The following is a 14,127-nucleotide window of genomic DNA, read 5'->3' as shown; positions in this document are numbered from 1 at the left end:
TAATAAAATTTCAAATATTTTTTAAAATAAATTTCTTTTAGTGTTTTCAATCTAACGGTAATAAAATTCAAAAGATTTTTTTTTTCTTTAACAGATTTGAATGTATGTTGTTTTTCATTGAAAAGTTATATGTTAATGTTTTCATAAACCACAGGACATTACAATAAGGCTTTGAATCCAACTACCTACGACTTTTTAAACCCTCTCTGTATACCTCCTATGTTTTTTTCTTTCCAAAGATTCTTCTCTATACAAATTTTTTTTCGCAGTAAAAGAATTGAATGAAATATATATATATTTTTTTTATAGTTTTATGACTGTAGGTTTGTATAGTGGTAAAATTTAGAATAGTAGGCTCAATTGAATTTAGGAGTTTCTGAGAAAGAAAAAAAAAATGACGGATACTATGAGATGGAAAATGGTGACTTATTTAGATGAGTTTGAACACAATCAATGAATGATGTTATGCTGAAATACAACAATGGCGTTGAATAATTATACTCATATAAGGACTCCTACATATCACCGATACCTTGTGTCAACTCCGAATTAACGGTAGAAATTGCTCTAGGCGATGTCCTTGTGTGTGTTTAGATCTGAGTTTTCTAATGACAAACATATTCTGAAAATTTGTTTCTAGCATGTTTATTCTATCATATTTTATTTCATAGGTGCTTTATTGTTTTTATTTTGGAACTCTATTCCATTTAGTTATTTAATTTGACTTAAATTTTGAATAGAACAATATTTGTTTTGGAGTAAATTACTTTTAAGGTAATTTTGAATTTTATTTCTCTAATTTTAATAATTAATGTTAGGGACAGGAATATGTTGAAAAATAGTAGAAAGTCACGTCTGTTAAAACTGTTTTCATTTTGAATAAATAATAATAATAATACTAATTTTAAATTTTGTTACGGTTGAATTAAAAATACTAAAAAGTCAGAAAGGCATGGAACTATGTGAATCCTTTACCATTAACTCACTAAATAACATCAATATTAATTTCATATCTCCTTTTGAAAGGAAAGCCTTGCCAAGCTTCGGTTATAAGAACTGGCACGAAATTGATCCATATAGATTTTACATCCCAACCATAGAGAGAAAACCTTCTCCACTCTCGCCGTTCTAATTGCTTGTTCTCTCTAAACATATTCAATCATTATCTTGTTTATTTCTTTCCAAGCACTGTCCTAACTTGCTAACTTATTTATAAAGCTTTGATATATCAGAAAAGTGACGTCTCTTATAATCAAGGTTAAATGAGTTCTAACCAAAGGATATAACTTTTATAATTATATTATAACTGGTGTTTTAGTTTCACTAAATCACACATATAGAAGACACGATGTTTCAAGTATTGTATTAAAGGGTTAAAATTTTTAAACCAAAATTTTAAGACTCAGACTGAAAAATAATACGTACTTGATAGATGCAGTGGATGATTACCGTCGTAGTTTTGACACGATATTCTAATTTCTGCATCTAAAATAATAATAATTATTTTTTTAATTCTAAAGAAAAAATGTAAAAAGACTTGGATGTTAAATTTGGCTCGATATATGCAAAACAAGAAACAATGTTGAAAAACAATAGAACTATTACCTCTCAATGGTGCAACCTAAAACAGATGAAATCATAGGCTAAAAGTAAAAACAAAAGTTGTATGGTTTTTTTTATCAAAAAGGTTAGAAATTGGTTGGTATAGAATTCAAATTAAAACTTATCTTCAAAAAATGAACAAGTGTTGATTAAATTTGATCAAATTTGTCCCGAAATTCAAATTGAAACATACCTTCAATAAAAATAAAGCTTGAGTCATGTGCTTCAATCAAATATGAATTTTCTTGGAAATATTTGAAGTTGCAATAGAACATAGAAGAAATTTTTTGTTAACAATTTGTAGAAAAGAGCCAGAGAGATATAATGACAGAGAGAAATTTGAATGTTAACCGCCCATTATATAATCTTGAACCGACGTGTGTGTTTAGATATCAAAATCCAACCGAATAGATGTAAAAAAAAAGAAAAAAAGAAAAAAAAAAAAGGTTGTGTCGATTTGATATTTAATTGAGAGAAACTCCTTTTAAGACAAGAAAACTTTGCAAAAAAAAAGAGAAATATTGCAACTCTTTGAAAACAATAACGTCGGTATAATATTTTTGTAAATTAAAGATATTATTTAAAATGTATATAAAAAATCAAAATTGAATACACTGTTATAGGGTATATAGATATATATATTAATTGCTAAACCAAAACAATTTATTTAGGCATAACAAATTTAAATAATAGAACTCTCCACTACAAAATCAATTGAAACCCTAAAGGTAAAACGGATTTGGATCTTCTATTATTTTTTTTAACAACCGTCTCCAATACTCCATCTTAACACTTTTAAATGTGTCACGTCATTATTTTTATAATGAACTGTGATATTTTTGTACTTTAGAGATACGGGTGGTGAAAAATTATTCATCTCCAATAATTAAACAAATTTGGGGCTAAATCAATAATTTTATGCAGAATTGATTGATACCGATTGAATTCGGTGAAAAATCTGTATACTGTAAATAAAACCCACTGGACTGGAGAGTTTGTTCATTGAGAAATGAATATATACTAGGAAAATTAGGAAGAGGAGGGTGAGTGATTATGGGTATAATAGTCATTTTAGAATGATAAGTAGGGGTAGTTGTGGCATTTTGTTTCAGAGAACGGTAATTTGTTATTTAACACAAAAATCTTTAATGGCTTAATGGTCCATTAATAATAACAGCAACGGTATGTCAAAAATTTTGGAAAATATTATAAGAGAGTTTCACTTTCACTAAGATTTTTATTTTTATTTTTATATATATAAAAAAAATTTAATCGTAGTGATAAGTGGGTATGGTAGGAGATCGAGCGGTTTTTATCCCAATATTCCCTCCATTTTTCAAAACTTAACTTTTTTTAGAATGTTGTTTAATATATTTTTTTTATTATATTGAAAGTGAATGAATTATCAAATTTAAATATTAGACCAAATATGTTTAATAGATCTTACTATTTTGGACATTCTAGTAAAGATTTGCTAGAATGTTTGTTGGAGGAAACTTGTGTACACAATTAATATATCCTTCCTTTCCAAGTAAACAATATGAGAAGTTCCGTTTTATTTTGGGCATGAATCAAACTTTGAGCACAAGTATTGTAGTTATTGCCGCTTGTAATTGAAGGCATTATAAAGTATATATTAAACTACCATTTAGATTTGCTTTTACTTATAAAGATTTTATCTATTTTACATAGGGCTGTGAGAGCATAGCCAAAAAAATGTGACTCATTACTTTACACGCATATGACATGGCACATATTCAATAAAATCCAAATCTATCTAGCATCATAGGCTAATAAACGTAGTCTACAATTACAAATTCCAAAAATATATACATTGTTTTTATTTATCATTTTTTTAATTTTATAGTTACAAACTATTTGTACATTTATAACTGGACGACTTCAGTACTCACATAATAAGTTGGCAAATCTTATCTATTTTTTTATTAGACATACATATAATACTATCTATATATGTCCAATGGATTAAATGAAATCTCATCAAATTTTAAAATGGACCCTCTTCATGATAGACTTGTAGGCTTACAAGAATTTTATTAAAAACCAAGTCAAACCATAACAATAGAAAATCCGGACCATCAATTAATGGAATTTGTCAACCGTGGACCATCCAAGGAATTTGTCAACTGTAGATCCTGAGAAAATTCAATTTTCATACGACTAGGAGGTCTATTTGCAAGCATAACACTAAATTACAAGTTTTGAGAGCAATTCTTTTACAAAATACAACACTAATAAAATACAACACTAATGCTTTGTTTGGTAAGAAGGGAGGAAGGGAAGGAAGAGAGGTGGAGCGAAGACAGGAAAGAAAAAAACAAATTTCTTTCAATTGGTAGAGAAGAGACCAGAAGGAGAAGAAAAGAGAATGGATGAATCATCCTACCTACTTCACAAAATTTTATTGTTATAAAAATTTTAAATTATAATACTATCCTTTAAAATTATTAGATAAATCGGCTATTAATAAACAGAGTAAGGTGTTGTCTCTCTCCTTTCTCTTCCATCTAACCAAATAAAAAAAAAGTCTGTTATTATTTCCCTACATATGCCTCATTCATCCCTTCTTCGCTTCCTTCCATTCAATTTCATTCCTTACTAGCATAAAAGATCCATTACTATCTATGCAGACAGAACTATCATTGGATTATTTTTTTCTTTTTCTTTTTCTTTTTTATTCAAAAAAGGTGAGATTGTTTATTTGCCTAACATTTCTCTTGAGGAAATAGGTATTTTGTAGCATTCCACAAAATTAAATACATCTAATAATCTCATAAGCTTGCAAGACTTGAACATCTACCAGCTGATACATTACCTTATGCAGGATGCTGGGAGGGGGGAAATGTTTTGCATAAAATTAGTTCTCTAATTATTAGACTAGCGTCCTCACACTAGTCCATCCAATATTTTACCATTAAACCAAGCAATGTCCCAAGCATTAGGGAAAAAAAGATCACATAAATTTGTTATATTCGAAATTTCGTGTCCATACTAAATTTGCGACTTTAAAAAATACAAGCATCTGAGTGTTCCAAGTAATGAAAAAAATTTCTTTCATTGAATCATAAATAAAAACTGACAACATAGTTTCCACAATTACAACCCTCGCAAGGCCAAATTGTAACAAAAAGAAAGCAGTAGTCTACTGTCAAAGCATTAGCAATCACACCGTCATTTGATGCTCCCAACCCTAACCCTAACCGTACAAGTTCTTTTGAATTCACCGACAAGAGAGTCGTCTGCTTCCCCACACCAACACAGATCAAAAAAATTATCCTGCTACGCAGAGTTTCTTCCCCTCCATTGTTGGGCCGTAATTAGAGTTGCTATTTGTTGAAAATCTTGTTGATGTTTAATTTTCTGCAAAAAAGCAAACACAAGTTGTCACTCGGTATGACAAATATGTGCGCATAACAAGGGGCATGGAAAAGTAAAAAGTATAATGAAACAAAGGATCAAACTTGTTAAACAGAGCTCTTTGAAAAAGAACTGTCGGAAGCTAAAATTTAATTACACGATGTTAATGGAATAATTTCAAAAGTAAGCTCACAGCAAGCATAGAAAAAAAAAAATACTAGAAAAGGTTGCATTCATTTCATGAAATCGGGTGGCAGTCAGGACAAGGGCAAGTTGCACTAAGCAAGAGTGCAAAGCGGGCAAGACATCAAGCTAGAGCTGGAGAACAAGATTTGTCCAACATCTTTGTTATTTCTCAATCAGTTTCAGGTACCATTCTGGGAACACAAGTCTTTCCTATAGCTAATTCACATGGATAATTGCCTTATCAATCATCCCCCTCTAGAACCAATTGCTCTGTGAAATGTTTCTACTACTCACCAGTCTTCAATATCTCAATTTCTAAATCAAAATGTAGATAGATAATTTCATGAAATATTCCATAAAACTATAAATTCGAAATGCTTAGATAAAGTCAGGAGACATGCCCCTACAGCATTTTACTGATATTTTTTATTAAATTTTCAAATATAGCCTACATAAGAGGTGTTTAAAATGAGAACTCAAAACAAAATGGACCATGCAAAGGAAAACAGATCGTGTTCAGAACGATTACATTTCTTCAATGTCCTAGTCCATGTTCACTGTTTAATTAGCTTAAAGATGCCTTTCTTAGTATTACAATTCTCAATTCTGTGCAGACTTCAGCCAACCACATCCAAGATAAACACGAAAATATTTAAAGTGAAGTATCCAACATATTTGACATTCATCAAACAAAATATTCAATGTCTTAGTACATGTTCATTGTTTAATTAGCTTAAAGATGCCGTTGTTAGTACTACAATTGTGTGCAGACTTCAGCCAGCCACATCCAAAATAATCACGGAAAAAAAAAAATTATAAGTTCATTTAAAGTGAAGTATCCAACATATTTGACATTCATCAAACAAAATAGATCCAATTTCGCACACCCATTGTTTAATAGAAGCATCTATTTCACCAGAGAAAGTCAAACCTTGTCCCTGAATGATTTTATGACAGCAGTCAACAACTTGTCTCCTGCTAACTGTCTGATTAGCTGTATCAATTCATGCCGTGAGATCTTCTTTTCCTGAAGAACAAAATTGAAATAAGGATATTAGGAAGAAAAAAAAAACTACCTAATGCTTCATTCGGTTGCCGGGATTATTATAGGAGATAGAGGAAGATTACTGGAAAATAAAATCTATTCTGCAAAAGGGTAAGCTAGACATGATTCCAAAGGAAGTATTTATGGAGAAAATAGTTAGTATATGGGGATCCAATTTTCCTGCCCCACCAAACATGGAAAAAACGAAGCAAGACAATTTTTATTTTCCTTTTCCTTTCTATTCCCAACAACCAAACAAATCCATACATATTCTAGAATCATACCACAAATGTGAGTCATAGATACTTACTCGATGATAACTCCGATACTTGGAGATCAAACAGATGGTACGAGGAGGTAAGAACTTCGAAAGCACAGATATTAGAGCAGAAAATGGCATCCAAGGTGAATTTGGTCTCGTAGACTGATTCTGAATCATTTGCAACCCTAAAAATTAAAAATTAAAAATTAGAAAAAGAAAAAAAAATGTTACATCTGAACTATTTTGAAATTATAGAAAAATATTAAAAACAAATTATCTCAGAAAAGTATGTCCAATTCCTTACCATTTAAGCTAGGAGCTTTGAGACTTATGACATATTCCGGCAAAATATGACTATTCATGTGAGTACTCCACACAATGTACTTTTTAGGAGCTGAAAGATTGTCAACACCAGAATCAAACTCTTCAGAACTCGGATGACACTGTTCGGACCCCGGATGGACAAGCTCCGTCTTCCCCAAGATAACGCGACAAAGCAGTACATGCCTCACACCGTCCTCATCAACAATGGAAGATTTCACACTGTAAAACAAGCACATTAACAAAAATCACTCAAAATTACAAAAATTTGATCTAGTCTTAAAGAAATTACACACGATCAAACAATACTCAGACATTAATTAAATGACAATGAAAAATAATTTAAGAAAAATGTTCGAAATACTTGCTTACCTTTCGAGATGCGAATTCTCAGGATGGAGATAGATGCCACAGCCATACAATCCATTGCTCTCAGGTTTCCCACAATGACCAAAACCATGAGAAATTATCTTTGTAATCTCATCCTTGGAAGCACCATACCAAGCAAACTTCACATTGGCATTGCCACCACACTTGTTCTCCATAGCTTGCTTGAAAATTTGGAACGAACGGAACCGGGCTTTTCCGGTGAAGCCAGAACGAGCATATTTGTGCATTGCTACCACTCTGCTCTGAGCTCCAATAGAACCCAAACCCGGAAAAAATCTCCTCCAGATAATTTCAAAACCCCTGTCCCCTTCATCTACTCTGATCAACCCATCAATATTTAATTGAGATTGCACACCGTGTGGCCCCGAAATCCCACTTTCACAATCAGAAATTAATGTGTTTTCTTGATCACAAACAGTCCCGGAGCCCGAGGAACCCGAATGATTGTTCGGATCATCTAAAGAATGTGTGCTTGTGCTAAATAGGCTAAACCCATTTACATACTCGTTATTGCTTCCAATTGGAATTGAAAGTGACCGACTTTGCTCTCTCATGTTTTCCATAACAGAGAATTCCCAACACAACCAAAAATTTTGAAACAAAAACTGAAGTGAATGAAACTAACCCAAATCCTAATTTAAATTAAACAAGCTTAAACCCAGATGAACATAAATAAATAAATAACCAAAAACTATAGAGATACTTAAAAAATGGGGGTTATGAACAGAAATTTTTTGAATCTAACAGGAGGAGAGAAATTGAGCCCTACCCAGAATTGAAGGATAAAGTTGAAGAACAAACCAATATAAATTAAATAAATTAAATTCTTACCAGAGAAGGAAGTAAAAGCAAAATTGAAAAAGAGGGTTAGAAGATGATGTTTTGCAAAAATCAGATCTCAAGAGATGCAAGGGAATTAGAGAGATATTTTGGAGGTTGATAAAGTTTAGAGAGAGAGAGACCAATGCTATATATATATATATATACGTGTGAGTTGGGGGGTATTGATTACGAAAGAAGAGAGTTACTTGGAGAGGAGGAGAAGTCACAGCATCCGGAGTAGATTGCCACACAAGCTTTCTTTTAATAAAAAGTGATGGTACACTAATTTTTTATTATTCAATATCTTCTACAACGTGGAATTTAATTATTTATTTATTATTTTAATAATTTAATTTAAAAATTAAATAAAAATTTTAATTTTAATTTTTTTTTTTTTTTTTTTTTTTTTTTGTCTTTTTCCCAACTGGTATATTTTCAACGGCTATATTTCAATTTATATATAAACCACTCATTCTATATTTCTTTAATTATCAAGTCAACTTCTTTGTATTTTTAAGCCTATTTTTTGTTCTTTGAGTCTTCATCTTTCTTATATAAAAAAACAACGGTTTTATTATCACGAGAGATACTCGTCTCCGAGTCTATTTCTCCATTGAATTGGTCAGATTCAGATGGGGAAGATATGTTTGAAATCCATCGAAAAAGGATGAATGATGTGAGGAGATTATTATTGTCTGATAGGGTGCAGGGCATTCTTTTAACCTCATAAAAGAAACTATATTTAACATGATCGAGAAGAGGTAGCACAACAGTTATTCTGAGATTACTTTGCCGAAAATTCGATTTATCCACTAAACATATTTCGTAGAAAGTTTCGGATGCGATGAGAGTTGTTTCTTCGCATTTTGAACAGTGTTACAACATATGACGAATGGTTCATCCAGAAACCTGATGCCCTCGGTCGTATGGGGTTCACTCCTATACAGAAGATGACTGCTGCTATCCGTATACTCGCATATGGAATTTCAGCTATCTTTGTGACGAGTATATAAAGATTTCTGAGTGCATTGCGATCGAAAGCTTGAAGAGGTTTTGTGATGCTATAATTGCTGTGCATGCGGAGCGGTACCAACGCTCACCAAATGCAGACGACATTGCATGTCTGCTTCGAAAAGGGGAAGAAAGGGGATTTCCAGGTATGTTTGGCTTTATAAATTGTATGCATTGGGAATAAAAGAACTGTCCCACAGCGTGACATGGCACACACACGAGAAGAAGCCATAAACCTACGCTCATATTGGAGGCAGTTGCATCTAAAGATCTGTGGATCTGGCATGCTTTCTTTGGTATGGCTGGTTCACACAATAACTTGAATGTTCTCGATCATTCTCCAGTATTCAAGAGCATGATCAATGGTACAATGCCTTCGGTTAATTACGTGGTGAATGGGCACCGGCATACAATAAGATATTACCTATATGATGGTATATATCCTAAGTGTGCAACTTTGATACAGATCATCCCACACCCAACAACTGTCAAAAAAAAATTATTTGCTAACAAACAAGAAGCAGTTAGGAAGGATGTAGAACGAATGTTCGACATGTTGCAGATGAAGTAGGCTGTAATATTTCAACCGGTATTTTATTAGAATACAAAATATCTAAATAGGATAATGAGAACGTGCATCATATTACACAATATGATCATTGAAGACGAGGGCGAACATATTTTGCAATGAACACCTCCGACGGATGGCCCAATCTCCCTTTCATATTACATTCGAAACTCATCAATGTTGGCGGCACATATAACCGTTTGAGTGAATGATAAAAGAGCTGTTGAAGCAAATGGTATAGTTGTTGTGCAAAGAGGCAAAACAAATATTGATGCCAAGTGATAAGACGTACATGAGTAGTGGAGCACATAAAATATTATAAACAATGGATAGAACATATCCATACAGTTCTCTATCTGTAGACAAGAGCATAGATAGGAGCAAGTGAGGGCCACAAAATTCATTATCCATCTTCTGTGCATACTATCCCCTTCTCTCTACTCTTTAGACATCTTATCTACTTGGAACTGCACACCAGATGCTCTAATATAAAAACCAACGAAACCGCCACACGTTTTGGAATCGATGTTTTATTTATTTATTTATTTTATTTTTTTGTGTGTACTGGCAGTGGACCATATTACTGTTTTCTTGCGGTGCCTTTTTATGATATTATTTTATAAGGATTATATATAATTATAATATCTGTATACAAATATTACCATTTATATGTAATATCTGTATTGCATATAAATGGTGCTAATGACCCATATTTACCATTCGATGGAGTCAAAGTCTCATAATTTTTAAAAAATAAAGACATAAAAAAACACTGTTTACACTTACAGAGGTACCATATTTAGGCACATAAGTACCTTTTTTTGTAGATACCATTTTTTGTGCTGCACAAAAAAGTGGTACCTGATGCACAAAAAGTAGTACCTATGTGCAAAAAAAGTGATACTTATGTGAATAAAGTGGTACCTCTATATCAAAAACAAAAATTGGCACTTGATGCACAAAAAAGGGTACATGCGTGCATAAAAAGTGGTACCTATGTGCTCAGTGACAAACCCTGAAATTTATTTGAGGGGGGCATTGATGAAGAATAAAAAAAATTGAAGATAATTTTTTAAAAATAAAATAATAAATATAAGAATTTAATTTTTTGTGGCTTGTCTGACTCATATTCTTAATTCTTTTAATCGTGTTCGTGCTTTCTAGATTACCATGGATGTGTGAAGGGAAGAAATAAGAAAACCGATTTACTTTATTTTCTTTTGAATCTAAAACGCAATAATATAATAGTGAGTATTTTAAAAAATTGAGTGGGAATATCAAAGTGCGTGAGAGAGAACCGTGAATGTGGCGGGCAGTAAAGAGTGAAAAAGAGATAATTATTTTTTTGGATCTAAAAAATCAGTGGGGGCAAGAATGCGAAGTGTGGTATTTTTATCAATTAAGAGGGGACATTTTCAAATTTTTACAAAAAGTATAGGTAATAATGCAAATAGGAAAAAATCCAGTGGGGCGCCCTACCGGTCCTTAACCAGGTCCGTGCCTGGATGTGCCTAAAAATGGTACCTTAGTGAGAGTAAACAATATTTTTTCATATTCACATCAGCATTTTTGTCAACTTCATTTTTTCAAAACTACTAGACTTTGACTCTATCAAATGGTAAATATAAGTCATTAGCACCATTTATATGTAATAATTCCTATATAATAGTACCTTTAAATTTATAAAGAAGAAAAGTAATAGACAAACATTACTATGACTAAATTAATTAGACCAAACATGTTTAGTGGACCTTACTATTTTGGGCATTCTAATGAAGATTTGCTAGAATGTTTGTTGGAGGAAACTTGTGTACACAATTAATATATCCTTCCTTTCCAAGTAAATAATATGAGAAGTTCCGTTTTATTTTGGGCATGAAGCAAACTTTGAGCTCAAGTATTGTAGTTATTGCCGTCACACACTTGTAATTGAAGGCATTATAAAGTATATTAAACTATCTTTTAGATTTGCTATTACTTTATAAAGATTTTATCTATTTTACATAGGGCTGTGAGAGCTGGAGCCAAAAAGTGTAACTCATTACTTTACACCTATGAAGCATGGACACATGTGATAGGGGTGACGTATTAGTGTTAGACACGTGTCTGACACGGACACGCGTGTCCCAGCCTCGGACACGTGTCTGACACCATTCTACCAGTGTCTTATTTTTTTATTCATTTTTTTTAAGTTGGACACGCCATAAGACATGCCGGAGGACACCATAGTTTAGATTCTTGTTTGAAAGAAAAAGAGGATGAAGAGATACGTATTTTTTTTTTTTGTGGACCGATCGAAGACTGTTAACCAAAAACAACTCTAAATAAAAAAAATTGAGGGGATGAGAGAGAAACTGGAAGAAAGAGGGGAAATCAACAAATAGATGATGAAGAACCTGATGATCATGCTCTAGTTAGTGTGAATCAATCGAAGGCAGAATGAAAGAAGAAATCTCTTTTAATTGTTTGAGTGAAAATTTGTTGCATATTCTTTAAAAATAAAGCAATAGGCGGAAGAGAGGAAGATAGAAAGTTAAAAGACGGCAGAAATGGTGTCTGGCTAAAAGAGAGAGAATATGGTCAGTCAAACGTGAGAAGACAATCTTATCTCCTGTTTGGTTACAAAGTTAAAACTATTCTAGTAGTGATACAAATTTTAGTATTGAATATAAAGATATACTACATATTTATTATTTGAATTTTAATAGAATTTGGATTGGACTTAATTTAAATGGATCATGTCTATTAATGTAAATTAAAAATTTAGAGAAATTAAAATTTTATATATAATAAAAATATATATTATTATTTTATTATCGTATCCTTGCCGTGTCCATGTCCTATTTTTTTTGAAAATTTGTCGTATCGTCGTATCCGTATCGTATGGTACCCGTGTCTCATGTTAGTGTCCGTGCTTCATAGCTTTACACCATATGACATGTCACATATTCGATAAAAACCAAATCTTTCCAAGTAATAAGTGGAAATAAGATAACATCATATGAGTATTATTATTATTATTATTTTTCCAGGGCAAGGAAGTTAAGGGTTAGTGTTTAGTTATAGGGAATAATGGGAGGAGGAGGATGGTGCAAAGCTCGAACACAGGCTCCCATACACAAAGAGCAACCCAACCATTAGGTAATCATTTGTTTTTTTGTGCTTAGCCACTTGTTGAGTTGTAAAAATAAAACTTCAGTGGAGTGCATTTGAAAAAAATGATATAATTCACACAATATGTGTTGAAATTTTTTGTAGACAAAACTTGCCTACTCACCGATGAGTAGGTCATCTCTACTAACTGCTAATGTGGTCAAATTACAAATGCTCACATAGTCTGCAATTACAAAATCACGAAAATGATAAATTAAGAAATTAGTATGACCGAATTTATTCCAAAAACAAAAATATTGTCTTTATTTATCAATTTCCTGATTTTATAATTATATATTATTTATACATTTATAATTGGACCACATCAGAAAGTAGACCCAATAAAAAAACAAATCTTCTCTATTTTTTATTTGACATACATATAATATTATCTCACTATGTATCTCCAATGGATTGAATGAAATCTCATCAAATTTTAAAATGGACCCTCAATCTTCATTAATTGATAGACTGGTAGGCTTACAAGAATTTTATTAAAAACCAAGTTAAACCATAGCAATAGAAAATCTGGACCAACAATTAATGGAATTTGTCAACTGTAGATCCTGAGAAAATTCAATTTTCATACTACCAAGAGGTCTATTTGCAAGCATAACAACACATATATTTTGTAAAATATAACACTAATGCTTTTTTTTTTTTTTGACAAGAAGGAAGGAAGAGTGGTGGAGGGAAGATAGGAAAGAGTGAAATAATTTTTTTTCAATTGGTAGAGAAGAGGCGGGGGAGGAAGAGAATGGATGAGTCATCTTTCATCCTTCATAAAATTTTATCCCAAAAGAAAAAGGCAGGAAGGAAAAGAAGCAATACTATTATATAAATTTTAAATTACAATACTATCCTTTATAATTATTAGATAAATTCACTATTAATAATCATTCTCCCACAATCTCTCCTAACAAACAATGTAAGATGTTGCCTCCTTTCCTCCTCTTCCATTCAAGCAAACAAAAAGAATAAATGCCTTCTTCGCTTCCTTCTATTCAATTTTATCCCTTAGGAGCATAAAAGATTCATTACCATCCATGCAGACAGAACTATCATTGGACATTGTATTGGCTTTTTTGCCTTTTCTTTTATTTAAAAATGGTGAGATTGTTTATTTGCCTAACATTTCTCTTAGAGGAAATAGGTATATTGTAGCATTCCAACATCTACCAGCTGATACATTACTACCTTATGCAGGATGCTGGGAGGGGGGAAATATTTTGCATAAAATTAGTTCTCTAGTCCGTTCAATATTTTACCATTGAACCAAGCAATGTCCCAAACATTAGGGAAAAAAGATCACATAAATTTGTTATATTCGAAAATTCGTGTCCGTACTAAATTTGCGACTTCAAAAATACAAGCATCTGAGTGTTCAAG

General features: G+C 32.0%; 1 protein-coding gene across 1 annotated transcript; it reads right to left on the bottom strand.

The window, feature by feature from the left end:
* Positions 1-4,659: 4,659 nt before the first annotated feature.
* On the bottom strand, positions 4,660-8,149 carry LOC132286026 (probable inactive poly [ADP-ribose] polymerase SRO5). The gene is made up of 5 exons (XM_059788280.1): positions 7,167-8,149; positions 6,778-7,016; positions 6,522-6,658; positions 6,098-6,193; positions 4,660-4,983 (listed from the first exon to the last, which is right to left on the bottom strand). Exons 1-5 carry the CDS (start codon positions 7,745-7,747, stop codon positions 4,903-4,905), a joined length of 1,134 nt encoding a protein of 377 aa, XP_059644263.1. The 5' UTR covers positions 7,748-8,149; the 3' UTR covers positions 4,660-4,902.
* Between the last annotated feature and the right edge of the window lie 5,978 nt (positions 8,150-14,127).

This window comes from Cornus florida, unplaced genomic scaffold (genome assembly GCF_030987335.1).
Source record: "Cornus florida cultivar Cherokee Brave unplaced genomic scaffold, ASM3098733v1 CherokeeBrave_3.0.0_Hap2_Chr11, whole genome shotgun sequence".
Classification (NCBI taxonomy): Eukaryota; Viridiplantae; Streptophyta; class Magnoliopsida; order Cornales; family Cornaceae; genus Cornus; species Cornus florida.
The sequence above is the reverse complement of the archived record's forward strand: the minus strand, read 5'-3'. Positions and strand labels throughout refer to the sequence as shown.